Raw genomic sequence first — 22,913 nt, forward strand, 5'->3', positions numbered from 1 at the left:
GCAGATGCAGCTTTAATCCTGTTGCTGTTGCTGTGGCTGTGGTGTAGGCTGGCAGCTGCAGCTCCAATTCAAGCCCTAGCCTGGGAACTTTCACACGCCATGGGTGTGGCCCTAAAAAAAAAAAAAAAAAGAGAGAGAGAGAGAGAGAGATCCTGACTATTATAATTTCTCCGGCCCAGGGTTGGTTGGAAGGTTATCATGATTTTCAGTTCTAAGGAGAAGAGATGCTTTCTCCAAAGGAAAAACAGGTATCCAGTTATGAGGAAGGAGTTGGGAGCAGGACAAAACAAAGGCTGTCATCCCAGGAACTCATTATTTTCCTTTAAAACTATTAGAAGGAACTTGTCTTTAATACATCACTCAAATCCTATCTGCTGGAGAGTTTAGACTCTCTTCTTCTGTCCTCATTACCACCCCCCCCAAGTAGGAAACGCTATCTTTGTAAAATCCAAGTCAAATCGGGCTGAGTGTGCAGTTCACTTTTATTGCCACCTCCACAAAACGCCCATCTTTCAAATTTCTCTCTCATGGAGTTAAAAGATGGGAAACACCCTGCTCGGAGAGAAGGGGCTGGGGCTGGTACTGCTGAGACCTGGGGAGCCACCAGCTTTCCCAAATGCCCACCCCACGCCACGCTTCCCACATTACCACCCAAAGAGGAGCTTCCATCTGGGCTCCATTTCCTTTGTTTTATAGGACGTTGCCTTCCCTGCCCTCTTTCTGTGGGATGCTTGAAGCTTCATCTGCAATGCTTTTGTTTAGAGAGGGAACAGTGGATGCATTTGACACTGCATGTATTCTGTTACAACCTTGTTCCTGGAGTTTAACATTTCAGAACCACATATTAAAATAATTTCCAAAAGGAGTTCCCTGGCGGCTCAGTGGGTTAAGGATCCAGCATTGTCACTGCTATGGCTCAGGTCACTGCTATGGCTGGGGTTCCATCCCTGGCCTGAGAACTTCTACATGCCCTGGGTCCAGTCAAAATAAATAAATAAAATAATCTCCAAAACTCACAATAATGTTGAAGGCCAAAAATTGTTTTCTTCTGGAGTTCCCGTTGTGGCTCAGCCGGTTAAGAACTCAGCTAATATTCACAAGGATGCAGGTTCGATCCCTGGCCTCGCTCGGTGGCTTAAGGATCCACCATTGCCACAAGCTATGGTGTAGGTTGCAGATGTGGCTCGGATCCAGTGTTGCTGTGGCTGTGGTGTAGGCCAGTGGCAGCAGCTCTGATTTGATCCCTAGCTTGGGAACTTCTGTATGCTGCAGGTGCAGCTGTAGAAGAAGAAAGTAAAAATTGTTTTCTTCTTTTTTTTTTTTTTTTTTTTTTGTCTTTTTGCTATTTCTTTGGGCCGCTCCCGCGGCATATGGAGGTTCCCAGGCTAGGGGTCGAATCGGAGCTGCAGCCACTGGCCTACACCAGAGCCACAGCAACGCGGGATCCGAGCCGCGTCTGCAACCTACACCACAGCTCACGGCAACACTGGATCGTTAACCCACTGAGCAAGGGCAGGGACCGAACCCTCAACCTCATGGTTCCTAGTCGGATTCGTTAACCACTGCGCCACGACGGGAACTCCAAAAATTGTTTTCTTCTTATTAGGGGTAGTAAACAGTTTAAGTTACTCGCTTCAGCCTAAGACCTGTGGATACTGATCAGGATTTCTTCCTTCTAGGTGGTGTCAGATAGGATTGTGATTTTCTGAGAGTAACAGGACACACACACACACACACACACACACACACACACACACACAGGAAGTGGGCAGGATATTAGTCTTCTCTCCAGATATGTTTGGAGGGAGCTGTCCAATCTTTGTGTTCTGGGGCAGCTAGCACCCAAGCTGCTTCTATTTGGGGCTCAGTCTTTGTACTGGTTTCCTGGGGCTGCTGGACCATATGTGGTGGCTTGAAACAATGGAATTCCCACAGTTCAGCAATCCCCAAGTCCAAAGTCAACGTGTTGACAGGACCACGCTCCCTCTGAAGGCTCTCAGCAAGGATCCTTCCTGCCTCTTCCAGCCTCTGGTGGTGCTGGCACCTTTGAGGCTCCTGGGCTGGTACCTGCTTCCTCCCCATCTCTGCCTCCGACTTCACAGGGCCACCTCCCCTGTGCCTTTGACTGTGTTTTCTCTTCCTATGAAGATGCCAGTCATTGCATTAGGACTTACTCTAACCCATGTTAACGAATTATATCTGCAAAGACTCTCTTTTCTTTCTTTTCTTTTTTTTTTTTAATCTTTTTGCCTTTTCTATGGCCTCTCCTGCAGCATATGGAGGTTCCCAGGCTAGGGGTCTAATCGGAGCTGTAGCCGCCGGCCTACACCAGAGCCATAGCAACGCGGGTTCTGAGCCGAGACTACAACCTACACCACAGCTCACAGCAATGCCGGATCCTTAACCCACTGAGCAAGGCCAAGGATAGAACCCGCAACCTCATGGTTCCTAGTCAGATTCGTTAACCACTGCGCCACGATGGGAACTCCAAACATTCTGCAGTTATTAACCCACCTAAACCTAGGGCCAAGGCAAGAGGTGGGCTCTGTGATCCTCATTTTATAGTTGAAAAAATGGAGGCATCCAGAGCTCAGTAAATTTTGCCCAAGGTCACCCAGTGGGTGGTGTCCGAGGTGGGATTGGAACCCACAGGTCCCACACAGCTTCCCGTGGTACATCCCTGGACCATGTGGCCCTCAACAGCATCCTCCAAGTTCAGGGATATGAGATACAGCCCCAGCTCCAGCATCATCGATGCATAGTGGGCAGGAAATAAGGGAAGATGCAAAACACCCCTGAGAATCTGCTTTTATTTTTCAAACAGACTTTTCTGGAAGCTTCACCCAGTGACTGCCATTTATATCTCATGCACTAGAAGTGTGTCACAGATTAAGGGCAGCCAAAAGAAAAAAAATGCAAGCATTTCAACCGGGCATTTTACAGCCTCACAGTTGACATTTTGTTAGGTAGGCAGGAAGGCAGGATGGACGCTAGTGAGCTACAAACTGTCTCCAACACACAGATCTGCCTCTTGATGTGTTTTTTAAGTTTTCTTTACTGAAGTGTAGTTGATTTTCATTGTTGTGTTCATTTCAGGTGTACAGCAAAGTGATTCATGTACATATACATATATCCATTCTCTTTTAGATGCTTTCCTGATTTTGGTTATTATATTATAGAATATTGAGTAGAGTTCCCTGTGCTATTGATTAACTATTTCATATACGGGATATGTGTGTGTGTGTGTGTGTGTGTGTGTGTGTGTGTGTACCTATACATATATACATAAATCTACATTATATGTGTGTGTATATTTTTTCAGATTCTTTTTCATTATAGGTTATTACAAGATATCAAATATAGTTCCCTGTGCTTTACAGTAGGTCCTTGTTGTTTACCTCTTTTATATAGTGTGTGCATGCTAATCCCAAACTCCTATTTTATCCCTCCCCCCTTTCTCCCTTTGGTAACCATAAGTTTGTTTTCTATGTCTGTGAGTCTGTTTCTGTTTTTGATGTGTTTTTAGAAAGCCCCCCTCTCATAAAATATTTTCCTGTATCCATCATTTCCTCTCCTCTGTGCCTCTGTCGGAAAATTAATTTTCAAGACTGCCTGTGAATAAATGACTGTGCTCAGAAAGAAAACCAAGATACTCGAAGCATGAGGAAACATTTTTAAAAACAAACAAACACTCTCGTGTGGGTTCCAAGCCGCCAGACCTCCGTATGACAAATTATTTCACACCTAAGTCACAGCAGACTGTCAGCACTGTATGCATTTCCCTTGCACCCTGCCATGGCTGGGTGCTCCAGACCAATGCCAAGTGCTCCTGTCTGCCAGGACTTTCTCTGGGACAGTAGGAGGCTGTTTACCTGCACACGCAGCAGGAGGCACCTGCCACAGAATGGTCAGCCCCTAGGAGCTGCTGTATAAATTCCCCAGCTCCCTCGCCCCTCCGTGGAATTATTTTTAGGAGTGTATTTTAGATCATTTCCCCATGGGGAAATATACACTCATACATTTCAGCATACTTAAATACATAAACTACACAGTGGGAGTTCCCGTTGTGGCTCAGCAGTAACAAACTCAACTAGTTTTGACCCCTTGGCTGGGAACTTTCATATGCTGCGGGTGCAGCTCTAAAAACAGAAAAAATAAATAAAATAAAATAAAAAATAGTATATGTGGTGTATTTCATGATAGAAATCAACCTCCAGGATTAAGCTCCAGCCCCTCTGTGGTCCATGGCAGGACATACCCATTCACTGCCTGCCTCTTTTTCCCCAGATCACTTCCCAACTCCCTACGGATGTCTCCTGCACCTCCCAGATAAATGGCCCTTGCATCCTAGTCCCAGCCTCTATTTCTGGGGGCTTTTGAAACTAAGACATGGGTCAGCATTTCTCCAGCAAAATGAGGACAGTTATTCTTTCCTTACAATAGACGATAATGAGTTAGATTCCAAGAAAAGGATGGATGGCCTCACTTATGAGGTTGTCTCTTTTCCCAGGGCCACAGTCAGTTTCTCGTCTCCCTTTCTGCCTCCTCCTGGCCTCTGGTGCCAGCCTGCAGTTCCACAGCTGTGTTGGCACATTCGCAGGAAGGCCTTGCTGGCAGGAACAGTGTCCAGGAGGCAGAAGGCGAGCCTGGGGCTACCAATCGGAACCACAACAGCGCTTTCTCAGGAGATGCCTGCCCCTCTCATTGGCAGCAATGCTTCTCCTAAGAGTGAAAATTACCTAAACATCTATCCATGAGGATTGGTTCAATGAATTGTGTTATACCCATACAATGAAATTCCGTGAAACTGTCCCCAAATAAGGTAATTATGTGTGTAACTCCATGAAAACATATCCATAGTTTATTATGTTGAGAAAGGTTTTGGAAAAAAAAAAAAAGTTTTTTGGAGTTCCCATTGTGGCTCAGACGGTTAAGAACTCGACATGGGGAATTCTCGTTGTGGCTCAGCAGTTAATGAACCCGACTAGTATCTATGAAGACTCGGGTTTGATCCCTGGCTTGCTCAGTGGGTTAAGGATCTGATGCTGCCATGAGCTGTTGTGTAGGTCACAGACGCGGCTCAGATCTGGCGTTGCTGTGGCTGTGGTGTAGGCCAGCAGCTCTGATTTGACCCCTAGCCTGGGAACTTCCATATGCTGCAAGTGTGGCCCTAAAAAACAAAAAAACAAACAAACAAACAAAAAGAATTGGAAACACTAAGAAGGCAGGGAAGTATCACACCTGAAAGCTCAGTCACTAATCCCCACCAAGGCTCTGCAGGCAGAATGCTGCGTTCTGTTCACAGGCTAAGAAAACACCCCATACCTACAGGCTCACAGCTGCCCATTGGTTATCTCAGCATCATCTCCTAGGATGCTGACCTGAATGTGCAGATGCTTAAAGGCCTTTTGAGTTTCACTGTTGGCGCAGACAGCCTCTTTTCTTTTCTATCACAGGTGTGCAAAATTGTTTTCCCCGAAATTTGTATCAGCATGCTCATTCTCTAGTCTGTTTTTTGTTTTTCCCCTTGAGATGGGCCAGTTTGGGCCTGAGAGTTTAAAAATGCCTTTTCCCACTTCTTCCCAAAGTGTGAATCGTTCCTCTTGATCTCTGCCCTTTCGAGTAGAAAAATATGCCTGGCCTTTTTTCTCCCCAGAGGCATCGGGAAGTAGCACCACATTCTGACTTGGCTCCTTCTTTATTTTACTATGTTCATACTCAAAGTAAAATGAAATCAGGCTCAGAACCCACAGGAGAGAAAAAAATAGTGCCTAAGCAATGGGTCATTTGGAGGCCTAGGTATATTTTCAGACAGGCCTAGGCAAATTTTCAGAAAGTATGAGGCGTAGTCTTTGAAATTCAAGAACGCTACAAACTGTAGTCTTGCCTTTTAGAAATAAAATAATGAAACCATATATATATATATATATGTGTGTATATGTGTATATATATGTCTATTTATATATAATCATATTCAAAGGCTACACCAAATGAGCTAATTATAAAATGAACCTAGTCCTATAAAGGAAAAGTAAGATCTTATGTAAGAAATAGAAAGTTAACATAAGGAAAGTGGTTATGTAATTTTAAGATGATAAACTTCTATGCCTTCTTCTGGCGCGCGTGCGGCTAAACAGGCGTTTGCGATTTCACATGAAAATCGAATTAACAGGCATCTTTGCAAGCCTGTCTCTAAGGGATGTTAAAGCCTCCCCAGCCAGCTCCTCGTGCCCGCGCAGACGTTTGGTTGTGGCCATACCAAGGCTAGCCGTACAGGTTCAGACGTGCAGAGGATGCTCCAAGTGTGTGCTGACACACACCTCTTGGGAACATGGCTGGCGTGTGCAGGGTGAGGACTGAACCAAGAATGTCCTGGGCTAGACCTTGGAAGTGCTGTTATACGGAGACGGCCAGTTATATGGGGACTTTGATCTCTGTTTCAAGGAGTCAATCCCTGCAGAGAGGAGTGAGATTCTTGCTTCTTGGGGTCCAGAGTTTTCCATCTGAGAAATGGGCTTCGCTGATCCCCCAGGACTGTGCCAGTTCACAAACCACAAGAGGATAAGGATAAGAGAAGAAGGCCTGGGCGCCCTGGGGGGAGGGGTGCAGGGTAAGGGTTATGGCTCAGCGTCAAGGAAGATTGCCTTGAGGAATCCAGGAATGCAGACGGATAACATATGATAATGCTTCTATGTGGAATCAATCAAATGATACAAATGAATTTGTTTATAAAACGGAAACAGACTCACAGACATTGAAAACAAATTATGGGAGTTTCCTGGCAGCTCCTCAGGTTGTCACTGCTGTGGCTCGGATTCGACCCCAGGCCCTGGACCTTTCACAGGCTGCGGGCATGACAAAAACATAAATAAAATAAAGTAGTTATTATTTTTAAAAAGAGAATAAACTATGATTTCCAAAGGAGAAGGGGGGAGGGAGGTTTAAATTAGAAGTTTGGGATTAACATATACACACGACTATATATAAAATAGATGACTAACAAGGACCTACTATAGAGCACAGAGAACTCTGCTCAGCATTCTGCAGTAACCTATAATGGAAAGGAATCTGAAAAAGAATGGGTATATGTGTATGTGTCACCGAATCACTTTGCTGTATGCCTGAAACTAACATATAATAAATCAACTAGACTTCAATTTTATTTATTTATTTATTTATTTACTTATTTATTTATTTGTGTCTTTTTAGGGCTGTACTTGTGGCCTCTGGAAGTTCCTGGGCAAGGAGTCAAATGGGAGCTGTAGCTGCAGACCTACGTGTAGCTCATAGCAATGCCGCTGGATCCTTAACCCACTGCGCAGGGCCAGAGATCAAACCTGCCTGCTCATGGATACTAGTCAGGTTCTTAACCCGCTGAGCCACAATAGGAACTCCCTAGAATTCAAGTTTAAAAAATAAGATAAAAGGGGAGAAGGGATTCATGCACAGAGGACTGAGATACAGAGCAAGGAGATGATGTGATGTGATGATGGTGGTGGTGGTGCTGATCTTGGTGGTGATTGTTTTGTTTTGTTTTGTTTTCGGTCTTTTTAGAGCTGCACCTGAGGCATAGGGAGGTTCCCAGGCCAGGGGTCTAATCAGAGCTACAGCTGCTGGCCTGTGCCACAGCCATAGCAATGCCAGATCCGAGCCTCGTCTGCAACCTACACCACAGCTCACGGCAACGCCGGATCCTTAACCCACTGAGCAAGGCCAGGGATCGAACCGGCAACCTCATGGTTCCTAGTTGGATTCGTTAACCACTGAGCCACGACGGGAACTCTAATGATGGTGGTGATTGTGATGACGATGTCGTGATGCAGACTCCAGTTCCTCCCTTGCTGGGTCCTTCTCCATTCCTTCCACAGGCCCTGGGCAAGGTCCTGGGGAGCAGAAAGCAGGTGCGGCCCATGGGGCCCACAGTCTAGAAGGGGAACAAAAGGACTGAATACCTACAAGTAACAATAAAATAACAACTGTGTCAGGTGCCCCAAAGGAGAGGCCATGATTTTCTTTCCTGGGCTCTGAGGGGCTGTCATTTTCTGGGCTCTGAAAGCAAATCACTCAAGCAGATGGGTACATCTCGAAGGACACATATTTTGAGCTGAGCTCTGAAGGACGTAATTAATGCATGTCTGGGTATGTGGATGTGTGTGTGTATGCTGTGCACATGTGTGTCACATTGGTGGGGCTGTGGGCGTGTCATCGAGGCCATTCTCGCATTCCAGACAAGGTCAGGACCCAGCCTGGAAAACTGACAGGAAATGAAAAAAAGCTGGCGTGACAGAGTACAGGGCGAAGGTTTGTCCCAGCCTCCACCTGTCCTCCCACCCCCCAACTCTGGTATTAGTACTAACTAAACACCTTGCTCCTCTGGCCAGCAGTTGGCTACTTACTTTGGAATCATTGTGTATGAATTTCAGCCAGTTGGAATGGCAAACCCATGGACTCAGGAGTTGAACTTCCTGGGTTCAACTCCCAGATTCACGATTTCCTAGCTGTGTGACCTTGGGGAGGTGACAAAACCTTTCTGTGCCATCCACAAAATGGATCTAATACTGATGCATGTTGGGATGCTGTGAAAGCTAACAGGTCCATATTTGTAAAGTGCTCAAGACAGTTCCTGGCACTGGCTGAGGTCTGTCAAACACAGTATTCGTGATAAATCTGCTCAGAGTTCCCGCTGTGCACAGTGGCTCAAGAATCTGATTGCAGTGGCTCAGGTCGATGTGGAGGCAAGGGTTCCAACCCTGGCCCGGTGCAGTGGGTTAAAGGAGCTGGTGTTGCCGCAGCTGCAGCATAGGTCACAGCTGCGGCTCAGATTCAACCCCTGGCTGGGAAGATTCCATGTGCTATGGGTGTGGCCATTAAAAAAAACCCACAAAGATACATCTAATCCTTTGCCCTCCAATACAATGTCCCTTCCCCATCACTTTCTCCCTGCGGAAGTCCGGGGGAAGGCAGAACATTCTCTGAACACCAGGTTTGGAGCCTGGGTAGGGGTGGAGTTCTTTGCTGGGAGGCTGGGGAAGGCACTCTGCAGGTGGGAAGGGATGTGACGGAAGGGTGTGTTTGGTCTTCCAGGAGGCAGAAATCCTGAACACGGCCATCCTCACGGGGAAGACGGTGGCCGTGCCGGTGAAGGTGGTCGCCGTGGAGGAGGACGGCACCGTGGCAGACCTGCTCCAGTCTGTGCAGTGCCGATCGTCTGATGATGATGTCATTAAGGCAAGTTGATACCGCCGGGTCCCCGCAGAAATCCGCTGTCATGTCAGCATCCATATTTATCGAGTGGCTGGGACACAGGAGTCCCCAGGGGGCACCCCCCCATCCCGCTCTGGTTATCCTGTCACTTCATTCCCTGCCCAGGAATGGGACAGGATGAGAAACTGCTGTGGGGAGCAGTCCTGGTCTATGAAGGCCCCTGACTGCCCGAGTTTTCAAATGCTTGTGGCCTCTTCCCCACCGCTGGGGAGCTGGCGGTGAGATGAGGGACCTCCACCCTAATGGAGGTGACTGTCCCCCCACTGCCAGGCTGGGAAGGGGGGAAGGGGCATCAGAAGTTGGGTGGATGAGGAGTTCTTGTCATGGTGCAGTGGAAACTAATCCAACTAGGAACCATGAGGTTGCAGGTTTGATCCCTGACCTTGCTCAATGGGTTAAGGATCCAGCATTGCCATGAGCTGTGGTGTAGGTCGCAGACGAGGCTCAGATCTGGCATTGCTGTGGTTGTGGTGTAGGCCAGCAGCTGTAGCTCTGATTGCACCCTAGCCTGGGAACCGCCATATGCCATGGGTGTGGCCCTAAAAAAAGCAAAAAAAAAAAAAAAAAAGAAGTCAGGTGGATGAGTATGCTGTGACGCTCTTAGGTGATGCCATAGTACAAAGCGTTTGTATAAAAGCAGGGGTACAAAGTATACAATTACTCGAGTTCCCATTGTGGCTCAATAGGTTTCAATCCTGACTAGTATCCATGAGGACACAGGTTCAATCCCGGGCCTCACTCAGTGGGTTAAGGATCCAGCATTGCCGTAAACTGTGGTGTAGGTCACAGATGCAGCTCGGACCTCTCGTTGCTGTGGCTGTGGTGTAGACCAGCAGCTGCAGCTTTGATTTGACCCCTAGCCTGGGAACTTCCATGTGCCGCAGGTGCAGCCCTAAAAAGAAGGGAAAAAAAAAAAGTATACAGTTATACCCAGCTTTGACTCCCAGCATGGGCCAGCGGACAAAGAGAAGAAACCATTCTCTACCCCTCTAGCCAGCCTGTGGAGTTCTCTGTGACTTAGGGATGAGGTGACTAGCTCTTGCCGTTCCTCATTTTAATGCCAAGGACCCCTTCTTTCTCTCTGGCTTCTTCTTTCTGGTTTTAAATTGAATGCAAAAACCATCCAAAACAAAGGCCCTCTGGGACTCTGAGTTTGCTCTGCCAGGCAACTTAGAGAGGAAAGAAGCTTGTCACTCTGCTGCCACCATCCACACTGGAAGCAAAGGCATGGCGTGCATCCCCTGGGCCAGCCTCCCAGCAAATGCCCCAGGATAGCGAGGGGTGCAGGGCGGCTGGTGGGGCTGAGAAAGGGGACTCCCATCCTCGTGGTCCCAGGACAAGTCAGAGCCCAGCCTCCCTGCCCATTTTGCACAGGGCCCCCCAGATCTCTCTGCCCCACGTGAACCCCAGGGAGCATTTCCACCCACAGGAAGGCAGTGGACAAATGCAGCTTGAATCTCCACTGAGGGCTAGGTCCCATTTCAGATGTCAGGACCTCAAGTTAGAGACTCCTCCCTGTAGTCCTTCGTTGCTCTGAGAGAAAGCAGGGATGTGGGAAAATGACAGAGCTGTGTGACACGTTACATAACACCCCGAAGTCCACTTATTCCGGAAGCTCCTTCACGTCATTGTGTGGCACATCCATCCCTCCAGTGGCTCAGACCCGTATCTTGTCTCATCCCTGATTTCTCATTCTCTCCCCCCAATCCAGTCCTTTAGCACATCCTGTTGGCAGTGCCTTTGGAAGACACCCAGGACCCCACCCTTTCCCATGATGTCCTGCCACCACCCCAGCCCAAGCCACTATAACGCTCCTCGGTCAAGGCGATGACCTCTTTGCTGGTTTCCCCCAGGGGCCGCCCACCTTTGCCCACCTGCTTCTGATTTTCAGTGCAGCAGCTGGGATGATCCAAGGATAAGCCTGCTGATGTCATTCCTCAGCTCAAAAGCAGCCACTTGGCTTCCCTCCCGTCTTAAAGGAAAAGCCAGAGTGTTCCCAAGGACACGGGAAACACAGCCCAGCCGGCCACGCCTGCCTCCACACCTTACTCTTACTATGTTCCCGCTCCGCTTGCTACCTCTGTCCCAGACACACTGGAGTTTTTGCTTTTCCTCTAAAGGCTCAGACCCCTCCCCCCTCCCATCTTCTAACTCTCCCCCCCCCGGGTATCTGCCCTGCTCGCTTTCCCTTTCTCTTCTCTCCAGAGCCTTCCCTGAGCCACATTTGTCAAATTTTCACACCTACCCACAGCCTTGCCTTTCCCAATCCCTGCTTACTCCTTATCCATCTTATTTATTCCTCTGTGTTATCTATATTATAGTCTATCTATTTCTACATTGTGCATTTATATATTTTCAAATATGTTCTATATTTGAAATGTTCATGTTATTGATTGTCAGACTGTCTTACCAAGATATAAGTTCCATGATGGCAGGGCTACCTTGGTCCCCTTCATTTGCTGCTGTATCCCCATCTGCTAGGCATGCAGTAGGTACTCAACAGATGTTTGTGGAGTGAATAAATGCACAGTAATTAATAAGGAACAGTGAAGAGAAAATGCAGAATTGAATCATGGAAGGGTTCTCGGGGGAAATGTTTAAATTAAGGCCTGAAGGATGAACATACATCCAGGCAGCCAGAAAAACACATAAAAGGGGAGGGAGTTCTGCTGTGGCACAGTAGCTTAAGGATCTGGCGTTGCTGCAATTGTGGCATAGGTCTCATTGCAGCTCCAGTGTGGATTTGATCCCTGGCCTGGGAACTTCCACCTGCCATAGAGGTGACTGACAAAGAAAAAAAAAAAAACAAAAAACACACATACACACATGAAAGGAGAGTTCCCTGGTAGATCAGTGGGTAAGAATCTGGTGTTGTCACTGCTGTGTCTCTAGTTACTGCTGTGCCTTGGGTGTGATCCTTGACCCAGGGATTTCTGTATACTGCAAGTGTGGCCCCAAACAAAAGACATGCAAGGGCAAGGTAGGCAGAAGAAATGGCTGTGGGAAGGGAGGTGGTCAGGGATGTTCCTTGTGCCATGTGGCCACATTCCCTTGGTCCCCTGTGATTTCAGCTGTGACTGAGATAGACAGTTCCTGCATTGTGCTTTGGCAGTGTCCCACCTCTAGGGTCTGGTGAGTTTCTTGGTTTATCTGTCCTGGGGATGTTCTGAAAGCTGGGAGAGCTTTCTCAACCCTTCTGGGGAGTTAGCATATGCAGGGGTAACCCTCAACCAACATGGTCGCCACCGTCTCCATCCCTTCTGAAAGTCTGTGCCTTCCACCAGTTCCTCAGAGGCAGGGCTGAGTCCCAGGTACTCCAGGGGCAACCAAATGGACAACATATCTTTTACCTTTGTTCCCCCTTCCTTTCCTTGTCATCCTTACTTTCCTCTCCTCTGCTGCCAAGAATCACTTTCCTGCCTGCACTTAATCCTTGTCTCAGGCTCTGCTTTCAAGAGACTCCAAAGTAAGATAGTGGGACAGAGGCGTGAGGGATCCTGGGCTCTGGTCCATCCAAGATGTTCCTACCTTTTAAGATGCAGCTGAAAATGTGCTTCCTCCATGAAGTCATCTGTGATGAGTCTGCCCCACGTTGCTGTTTCTTATCTCTGAAATCATATGCAGTCTGACCCAGTGTATCATTTATTGAGCACCCTCTACATCCTGGCCCCAGGAAAGCACTAGGGAAACTGTGAAGGGGAACCTACAGAAAGATCTCAAAACTACAAATTCCCCCTCAGGAGGTCTACTACTGGAACTTGTATTAGCTTCAGCTTTGCAATGTCATGCATGTCATTTTATACTCCAGAAAAATCTCTTTGTTGGTTATTTGTTATGAACTAGGTGTATCATCCATTCTAAGTTTCTTCCTGGTTATACAGCTTTTAGGGAAGCACTGCTGATTCCCAGAGTGGACATTTATGCCTTGTCTCTCTGGCTTCCATTTGCCTTTTCTCAGATAGCTATAACTATGTCTTTGCAGTAAATTCATGCAAATGTTTTCCTTCTTTTCAAAAACTTTAAATTTTCTAAATTTATTTTGCTTTTTTCTTGCAGATTTATTGGAATATGATTGACAGTACAGCCCTGTCTATGTTTAAGGTGTACAGCATAATGATTAGATTTACATGAAACGATTATTACAATACGTTTTGTAGTGATCATCCATCTCTTCATATAGACATATAATTAAAGAAATAGAATTTTTTTCCATATGATGAAGACTCTTAGGATTTACTCTCTTACATACAGCAGTGTTAATTATATTTATCATGTTGTGTGTTATATCCCTTTTACTTACTTATCTTCTAACTAGGAGTTGGTACCTTTTGACTCCCTTCATCCAATTTCACCTACCACCACTCCTTGCTTCTGGTAACCACAAATCTAATCTCTTTTCCTATGAGTTTGGCTGGGGAGTATAATTGACCTACAACACTATGTGAAGTCCTGTTACACAATGTTGTGAATTGATATTTCTGTATATTCCAAAGCACATTCACCCTAAGTCTAGTTAGGATCTGTCACCATACAAAGATATTACACCTTAGTCCCACACTGCTGTTTCACACCCATGACACATTTATTTTAAATCCATGTAATTTAAATGGCATTGTGTCCACCCCAGCTTCCAGTGGTCACATGACCTAGTGTGGCCAATCAAAGCACTGCATCCCTCCAGGCACTGCCATTGGCTCAGGGAGAAACATAGTATCCAATCCTAGCCAAGGAGAGGCAATCTTGAGACCTGGCCATAACTCCTGCAAGAGAAGTTGTTTTCTCTCCTTTTGTTCTTATTCCCTATCTTTGAGAGGATGTGGTGGAGTTACCAGGTTCCATCTTGAGAAAGGAGCCTTCCAGGGAGTTAAAAACAACAGAGGAAGCCAGAACCACTACGCAGAAAAACCAAGCCTTTATGAGAGTGTTGGAGCGCTTGAATCCCACCACCCCTGAAACACGGGCCAATCTGCACAAACTGCAGAGCAATTTGTGTGAGATTTATAATGCCAATTACCCAACAAGTCCACATTTATATCCGTGCCCTAAAGAGTTCAGAATGACTTGAGTCATCTTGGGAGTCAGGAAATCACCGTCAGAAATGCAGAGATGCAAGAAAAGTTGGAAAAGCTCCCTGCATTCGGTTTCACAGCCATCCCCAGGCCTCACCACCCGGTGTACAACTTAAAAATCAAAACCCAGAGCCTACACAGCTGTCACCGTGTTGCTCAGTGAATCACAGATGTCAAAAGAGAATCACTTGGTGTAGATAATGTTTTGGTGTCATTTGGAAGCCCTTGAGGAAGAAAGCCCATGGATCCTTGGAGAAGCTTCTCAATCACCTGTTCCAAGGCTCCTGGGACATCTCTGAGCAGCAGGTCTGCCTTTAAAGCCTGCCCCCCCCCCCCCCGCCGATCTTTTTATTTTTATTTGCTTTCTCTTCCTTCCCCAACCAGAGGCCCAGGACACTCTCCCATTCTCCTCCATCCATATCAAAACTCCCTCTCAGGAAATCCACTGGAGAACTCAGGCTCACTGAATTGTAAATTACATGAAGGCATGGTTACCTTGGGCCCCCAGGATGCTGCGCTGTTAAGAAGGCAGCAGATCCCTCCCAGATGCATTTCAGATGTTGGTGCGAATATCAGTTGTGATTCTTAGGGGTTGGAAATAACAGGAAATCCCACCCGCACTGACATAAGTTTTTTTTTTTAAAGTGTGGCTAATATAAGTGAAAGCTTTAGTCCAGGCTAGTTTATGGGGGCTTTTAATTCAGAACATCAAAAGAGACCAGAACTCTTTCTTTCTCTCTTTCCCTCTCTCCCCCCAACCCCTCATCTATAGGCACTTTCTTCTGGATGAATTTCATTCTCACAGAGGCTGCCCTTGTGGGAGCATAATAGAGCCTCAGAACTGCCTTATCCTTGAAGCTCAGGATTGCCCAAAGCCTACATCACCCTAAAGCACTTAAACTAAACAGAGAGGGAGGAGGGGGCCCCCAGGGGAGTTCGGTGTGCTTTTACCACAGAGTCCGGCTGTGGGCTCCCAACAGCAGAAGCAGCATACACCCCTGCAGCCACTTAGGACTGACAGAGCTATGGAGATTAGGGACCCCTTAAGACCCCCCAAAAATCTGCCCTCTGGAAGCAAAGCCAAGTGCACTTCATACACCGCAAAGATGGGCATGGGTTCAAGTATCACTCCTGAAATGCTTGCTGAGTGTTTCTTTTTTTAATTGCAGTACAGTTGATTTACCATGCTGTATTAGTTTCTTGTGTGTAGCAAAGTGATTCCGTTATATATACATATATACATATTCTTTTTCAGGTTCGTTTTCCTTATAGTTTATTAGAAGGTATTGAATAGAGTTCCCTCTGCTATACAGTAGTAGGTCCTTGCTTTTTAATCTGTTTTATATATAGTAGTGTGTAGCTGTTAATCCCACACTCCTAAATTATCCCCACCCCGTTTCCCCTTTGGTAACCACAAGTTTGTTTTCTATGTCTATAAGTCTGTTTTTGTTCTGTAAAGAAGTTCATTTGTAGCATTCTTTTTTTTAAGAATCTACGTATACGTGATATCCTATGATATTTGTCTTTCTGTGTCTGACTTACTTCACTTAGTACGATCATCTCTAGGTCCATCCATGTTGCTGCAAATGGCATGATTTCATTCTTTTTAATGGCTGAGTAGTATACGCCATTGTATTTATATGCTACATCTTCTTTACCTATTCATCTGTCACTGGGCTCTTAGGTTGCTTCCATGTCTTGGCTATTGTGAATAGTGCTGCTGTAAACATTGGGGTATAGGTACCTTTTCAAACTAGAGTTTTCTCTGGATATATGCTCAGGAGTGGGATTGCTGGATAATATGGTAGTTCTACATTCAGGTTTTTTTTTAAGGAACGTCCATACTGTCCTCCATAGTGGATGCACCAATTTACATTCCCACCAACAGTGTAGGAAGGTTCCCTTTTGGCTGTGTGGTTTTTGTTTGTTTATTGTCTTTTTAGGGCCGCACCCCTGGCATATGGAAGTTCCCAGGTTAGGGGTCCAATCAGAGCTGTAGCAGCTGGCCTACGCCACAGCAATGCAGGATCCAAGCCGCATCTGCAACCTACACCACAGTTCATAGCAGTGCCAAACCCTTAACCCACTGAGCAAGGCCAGGGATCGAACCGGTGTCCTCTTGGATACTAGTTGGGTTCGTTAACCACTGAGCTACGTACGATGGGAATGCCTGCTGTGTGGTTTTTAAAGTATTCACGAACAGCTCCTCAACAAAGAAGGGTCTCCCCCAAATCAGAGAAACATCCTCTGAGGCCGGTGAAGTGAGGTTAACCCCTGCTCAGCACAGCAGAACTCAACGAGCCTGCTTCCTCATCTTATAAGATCCCACAGCATCGGGACCACCCTGCTTCTCCAGCAGAGACCCACCCATGGAAAACTGGGCTTACTCAAGCCTGGCACGCTCTCCAGAGACTGATCAAGGTGGAGGTGTTCTTGCAGCAGCAGCAGATAGCCCCAGGGGGAGGAGGGTGATTTCAGGGCTGGAGTGAGACTCTTAACCACCAGGGGAAAAGAGGAGAAGCAGGAATGGCCTCCCTCTGGGGTTCAGGCTCCGGCTTGTCCTTGGGTGGCCTTGTTCACAGGGAAAGGGGATGGTGGGGGTGGGGAGATGGCTCGCCAAAGAGAAAGCCACAGGGAGGGAGCACCTTCCTGAGTCCTTTTTTTGGGGAAATTAAATCATCTTTTTTTAAATCATGATAACAATCGTTTGAACAGTGCTTGACTTCTTTGCATGGTATCTTTTCTATGTCTTGATGAATTCATATTCCTTTCTAAGTTAAGATCAGCTTTTATCATGTTACCCTTGCGCTTTCAATGTCCTGAAGTGTCTCGGAGTTCCCTGAATGGGAAGGTTTTCACCAATGTCACCTCCCTGAGCCATCTGCGTCCCTTTTTCTTTCTCAGTCTGCTGATCTTTTACTGCAGATCAGCATTTTCATCCCCGCCCCGAGAGGTTGGCCCAGTGGCTTCTTAAATACCCAGCCAAGGAATCAGGAAGTTGCCGGAATAATGCCTTCTCAATCATCCCCGCTGCCTCTTTGGGGGACTTTTCCTGTGTCACTTGCCAGGGAACAGCTCCCGGAAGCAGGTCCTCCAAGTATGAGTGGACGCCTTTCAGGTGCTGATACACAAGATGCACTGTGTATCGCTGTGTATTCGCTAATGACCTATCTCTTGAGTGCTTTTGTTCAGCAGGAGTGTTGGACTCAGTCTCTCAATAGACCCCTTCTTCAGTCCATCTATATGCAAATGGGTGGTTATTTTTCAAATAAACCTCTCATACTGGAATAGAATCTGTAGCTACAGAGGGGGATGAAGCCAGATGCTGGAAGCACGGACGGGACCCATATCTGTCCCCTGGCCATCATTGGAGACCCAGGCCTTACTGGATGCAAATGAAGCATCCATCGGAGGCAGAAAAAAAGCCTGTAGGGTGTACTGCATCAACTCTGCCCATATATCTGGTGCTGTTCTTTTCTTCATGGCCACACCCACAGCACATGGAGGTTCCTGGGCCAGGGACTGAATCCAAGCCACAGCTGTAACCTCTACCACAGCTGCATCAACACCAGATCCTTTAACCCAGTATACTGGGTAGAGGATCAAACCTGTGCCTCCACAGCAACCTGAGCCACTGCAATCAGATTCTTACCCCACTGTGCCACAAGAACTCCTGGTGCTATTTCTTCTTATCATAGCATCCTGTCTGGACACCAAGTAATGGTGTTCCTTCTCTGAACTCGACTTCCTAATGTCAGAAATTTTTTATTGCTTGATTGGGTATAAACGTTTTAGTTTATAGAAAACAAATTTCTCTTCCTCATACAGAGACCTGGCTTTTAGATCCTAATTCTCTTCCTCTCTATCCACCTATCCAGTTTCTAATATATAAAGCATCCAAGCATCCTTTCAGAATTATTAGTAGGTCTAGACTCCTGGTGCAGAGATGATGTAAAGAGAAGTATTATACTAATAATAATACTAGAAATACCAATGATTCTGTAAGTGTTGGGTGTTCATTACACAGCCGGTGAGCATTTCCTTAATCCTCACAACTTCCTGAAATAGTATTATTTTTATCTTTATATTTCGGATGAGGAAATCGAGGCACCAAGAGGTTCTTTTTAAACTGTGGCAAAATACATATTACATACGATTATCATCTTAACTATTTCTAAATGTACAGGACAGTAGTGTTAAGCCATCCACATTTTAGGGCAGTCGTCACCCCCATCCATCTCCAGAACTCTCTTCATCTTGCAGAGCTGAAATTCTGTACCCATTAAGCACTGATCACCGCTTCCCCCTGCCCCTGGTAGCTTCTATTCAACTCTCGTCTCTATGAATTTTACTGCTCCAGGTACTGCATATAAGTGGAGCCATATGATATTTGTCCTTAGCGTCTGGCTTATTTCGCTGATCATAACATCCTCGAGGTTCATCCATACTGTAGCTTGGGTCAGATTTTCCTTCCTTTTCAAGGCTGAATCATATTCCATTTTATGGACAGACCACCTTGTTTTTCCACCATCCATTGATGGACACTTGGGTTGCTTCCACCTTTTGGCTGTTGTGAATAATGCCATTATGAACACACAGAATTTTAACACATCCTCTGAAACGAGGATGGTACTCATTTCCAGGGCCTGTTTTGTTTTTGCTTCCATCACTCATCATTTAGGACAGGGGTTGGCAAACTATGGCTGCCATGGTAACAAGTTGAGGATATTCATCCATTTATGATTGTCCTTTGTCCATGGCTACTTTTTTTTTTTCTTTTAGGGACACACCCATGGCATATGGAAATTCCCAGACTAGGGATTGAATCGGAGCTGCAGCTGCTGGCCACAGCCACAGCAATATGAAATCCAAGCCACATCTGCAACCTGCACCACAGCTCGTGGCAATACCAGATCCTTAACCTGCTAAGCAAGGCCAAGGATTGAATCTGCATCCTCATGGATACTAGTTGGGTTTGTCACTGCTGAGCCACAAGGGGAACTCCTCCGTGGCTACTTTTTTTTTCTTTTTTGGCCATCCGTGAAGCATGCAGATATTCCCAGGATAGGGATGGAAGCCACTCCACAGCAGTGACCCAAGCCACAGCAGTGACAAGGCAGGATCCTTAAGCCACTGAGCAACCAGGGAACTCCACATGCATGGTTACTTCTGCACTGCCACAGTAGAGTTGAGTAACTGTAAGAGGGATTACATGGTCCACACAGCCAAGAATACTTACCGTCCATTTCTCTACAGAAAAAAATTGCCCACCTCTGTTCAAGAACTCTGAGAAGCCTTTCTTTTCATGGGTGATTATTTACCATGGCATACAGGAAGCCCACACTCCCAGCCAGAAATAACTCCTCCCTGTATGGATGCATGCAATCCCTCTAAGAAAACTTCATGCCACTGAGTTAATTAGTAATTCTCCCTGCACTCCTTTGTCAAAGTAAAAATACTTCTGGGAGAGACAATCTATTCCCATTCCCGGAAATTTTGTCAGAATGAACTTGCTTGGATCACTTTCCTCTTTGATAGTCGAAATCAGGACAGACAGAGATCCTGTCTCCTGGGAACATGAGGAAGCCAGGGAAAATGGGACAAAGTGGGACAGAGAGGGCAAGCCAACCTTACCTTTTAGCCTGGGTTAACTGAGAGGAGCATCAGCAAATATATCTCACACAAGATACTCCCTACAAGCACCAGACCTATGGCAGACATCACCAGTCGAATACAGCACATCTTTTGATTATGCTCAGACACTCCTGGTAATCCCTCTCAACACCATCCATCATGGGTGTAAGAGATGAAACCTCTTTGTCATCTCTGACCTTGAAAGAAACCACGTATCTTCTCCGTGTCACCTCACTTACATAGAATTTATGTAAAGGATCTTGGAGAACATTTAGACCAGGGATCACAAACCCAGAATACAAGATCCACACAATGACTTAAATGCCCAAAGACAATAGGGAGTGGTGGGGACTGCAACAAACTAAGGAGCACGTCTGATCTAAGGTGCAGCCAATGCTGCATCCTACCTGACTAGTGCTGTAAGAAAAGAGTACACATGGTGTTTGAGAGTTTGGGATTTGTGTCAAACTGCCTGGATTTAAAGCCTGGCTCTGATATTTGTAAATGAGAGCTGGCTCTATATAATTAAATTCTCTGTTCCGTTCCTGAGTCTCTTTAGTCGTAAAATGAATATAACATTCTTATGATGCCTTTGACTCCTGTTGCATTGGGAGATCAATCTATTAGAGCCAATTTGATCACTTACACATTTGTTTTATAAGTAGGTATAGATATTTACAGTATAAACGTGCCTTGTAGCCACATTCTTCATTTCAGGAATATACGCACAAAAATCTTTCCAGGTTTAATTTAGGACTTAGCAAGTGGGGTCAAAGTTGGAAGGTAAAATGAACTTTCCACACAAGCTTCCCTACCTTACTGCTTTCAGCTTTGTCTTCCACCCCCAAATCTATTCTCAACTCAGCAGTGAAAGTATTCCTTTAAAAATGTGAGTCACATCACTTCCCCACTCAAGATCTTCCTGTGGCCTTCCAATCTCCCTCAAAATAAAATTCCTTGCAGTTGCCACCAACACCATCCAATCTCCCCATCCTACTTCCTGCATCCTCACCAGCTGACCTCATTTCCTGACAGTCCCTCCAATTATACTGCCTTCTGGAGATTCCTGGAACCTTGCAGGCATGCTCCTGCCTCAAGACCTCCACAGACCTGCAACACCTCCATCGCTTCCCATCCCCTTTCTCTGATTTATTTTTATTCTTGAAACTTATCACCATGACCTCGCTTATCTGTTCATTGTCCACCCCCAGGAAGCCAAGGGCATATTGCTTCAACAAATACTGATTTCCCAGTGCCTAGAACAATGCCTGCTGCTCTATCAATAGCTGTTGAGAGGAAGGGTCTTGTCTATAAAGTCACAAAGTGATGGGGAGGAAGAGCTCCATCCTCAGTTGTGACATGGAAGATTATACTATCCAAGGGAAACTTCTCTTCAGTAGGAAAAAAATCAGTAAACAACCCAGAACAGCATTATCCTCTTTGGGGTGAGGAGACCCCTATATATTCATTGTGCAGTAGGATTTTCCTGCACCTTCATATAAACAAGCAAGATCATTTCAAGGACAGTGGGTGGGAACTTTCTCTAGGACTAGGGGAAAACGTGCAGGAGTTCCAATTGTTGATGGATATTGAGTGGCTGGATGGTAACAGAATTGCATTAAAATAGCTCTGTTAGTGCAGTTCGGAAAAGAGTAAAGGTGTGATGATAATGGCTGTAGAGATAATATCTTGGATGTAAAGGCAAGGTCAGGAGAAGAGGGATCCAGCCTCATTGCTACTCCTCCATATTTTCTGTTTCCTACATGAAGGAACTGTGACAGCTAATTAGGATCCTTTGGCAGCTTAAATGGTAACAAGAAGCCATGGGCTGGGTGTTTCTTTCTCAGACTCTGAGCAGGCAATTAGACTGTGCTGGAGGATTATATACTGTTACTTCCAAGACGCTAAAGATCAAAATGACAAATGTCAAGACTTCAGAAGTCAAACAATACATTTGTGGTCCAAAAAGCCCCAATTTAAAAGATTTTCAAAAGTAAGTTTCATTCTAGATGAATGCACATTTTTTTTTTTGACCATGCTTGCAGCATGTGCCAGGGATCAAACCCACACCATAGCAGTGATCCAAGCCACTGCAGTGACAATGCCAGATCCTTAACCCACTGAGCCACCAGGGAACTCCGAATGCACCTTACTTTAGACCTTAACTCTTAGATTAAATGTGGCTGTACTGTGCTTAGAATATGGTCATCCTCAGTTATTTATAGACTTGGAGAAATTCAAGACTAGGGACTTGTCTGACTCCTTTCTGTGTTCTTGGACTTAATGGAAGTTCTGGCACAGTGTGGCTACTTAAGTAAATGTTTGTGGGAGTTCCCTGGTGGCACAGTGGGGCAAGGATCCAGCGTTTTCACTGCTACCGCTCAGGTCCCTGTTGTGGCGCGGGTTCAGTCCCTGGCCTGGGAACTTCAGAATGCCATGGGCACGGGCAAAAAAACAGTTTGTGGCATGAATTAATGGTAAAATAAACCCAGATTTGTGTTGAATAGTGATAAACATGCAGTGAAGCATAAAGTATTAGATCCTCCATTTACCTCCCATGATATTTTCCCTTAACTTGCCTTTTTGTTAATACTCATACTTTGTGTAAATTTGGATTGGGGATGTATTGCTTGCTGGATACCAAGAAGCACCTGTGCACATGTGCAGTCAGATGCTTATGAACCAACGTTTCTTGACGGACACCACCTGGTGGCAGAAGCCCAAATTGCAGGCACGGTACCTTCCAGTATTCTGACAGGCATATAAGGGTGAGTCTGGCTAATTCTCCTCCATTTCTGTGATGGAAATTATTTCTTTGACTTATAATTCTGTGACTACAAGTACATTGTTATAGGAAGAAGAAAAACATGTTCACAACAGGTGCATTAAGGCATGCGGTATAGATTATAAGTCCTTTTATATTCTCTGACTCAATGCTCAGGCATT

The 22,913-nt window shown here is 45.9% G+C and overlaps 1 protein-coding gene across 3 annotated transcripts in view; it reads left to right on the forward strand.

Annotated features, from left to right (window-relative positions):
• TMEM132D (transmembrane protein 132D) overlaps positions 1–22,913 on the forward strand; it is a 771,513-nt gene that overhangs the window by 657,977 nt on the left and 90,623 nt on the right. For all 3 annotated transcript variants that reach the window (XM_021072330.2, XM_084994331.1, XM_084994330.1), the window contains exon 5: positions 9,085–9,228. In XM_021072330.2, coding sequence (XP_020927989.1) covers positions 9,085–9,228 — 144 coding nt within the window. The remainder of the gene's footprint in view (positions 1–9,084; positions 9,229–22,913) is intronic.

This window comes from Sus scrofa, chromosome 14 (assembly GCF_054392235.1).
Source record: "Sus scrofa isolate SSC_HxYL_T2T_F1_AM1 chromosome 14, Sscrofa_HxYL_maternal_Yorkshire_Landrace_v2.0, whole genome shotgun sequence".
NCBI classification, from domain to species: Eukaryota; Metazoa; Chordata; class Mammalia; order Artiodactyla; family Suidae; genus Sus; species Sus scrofa.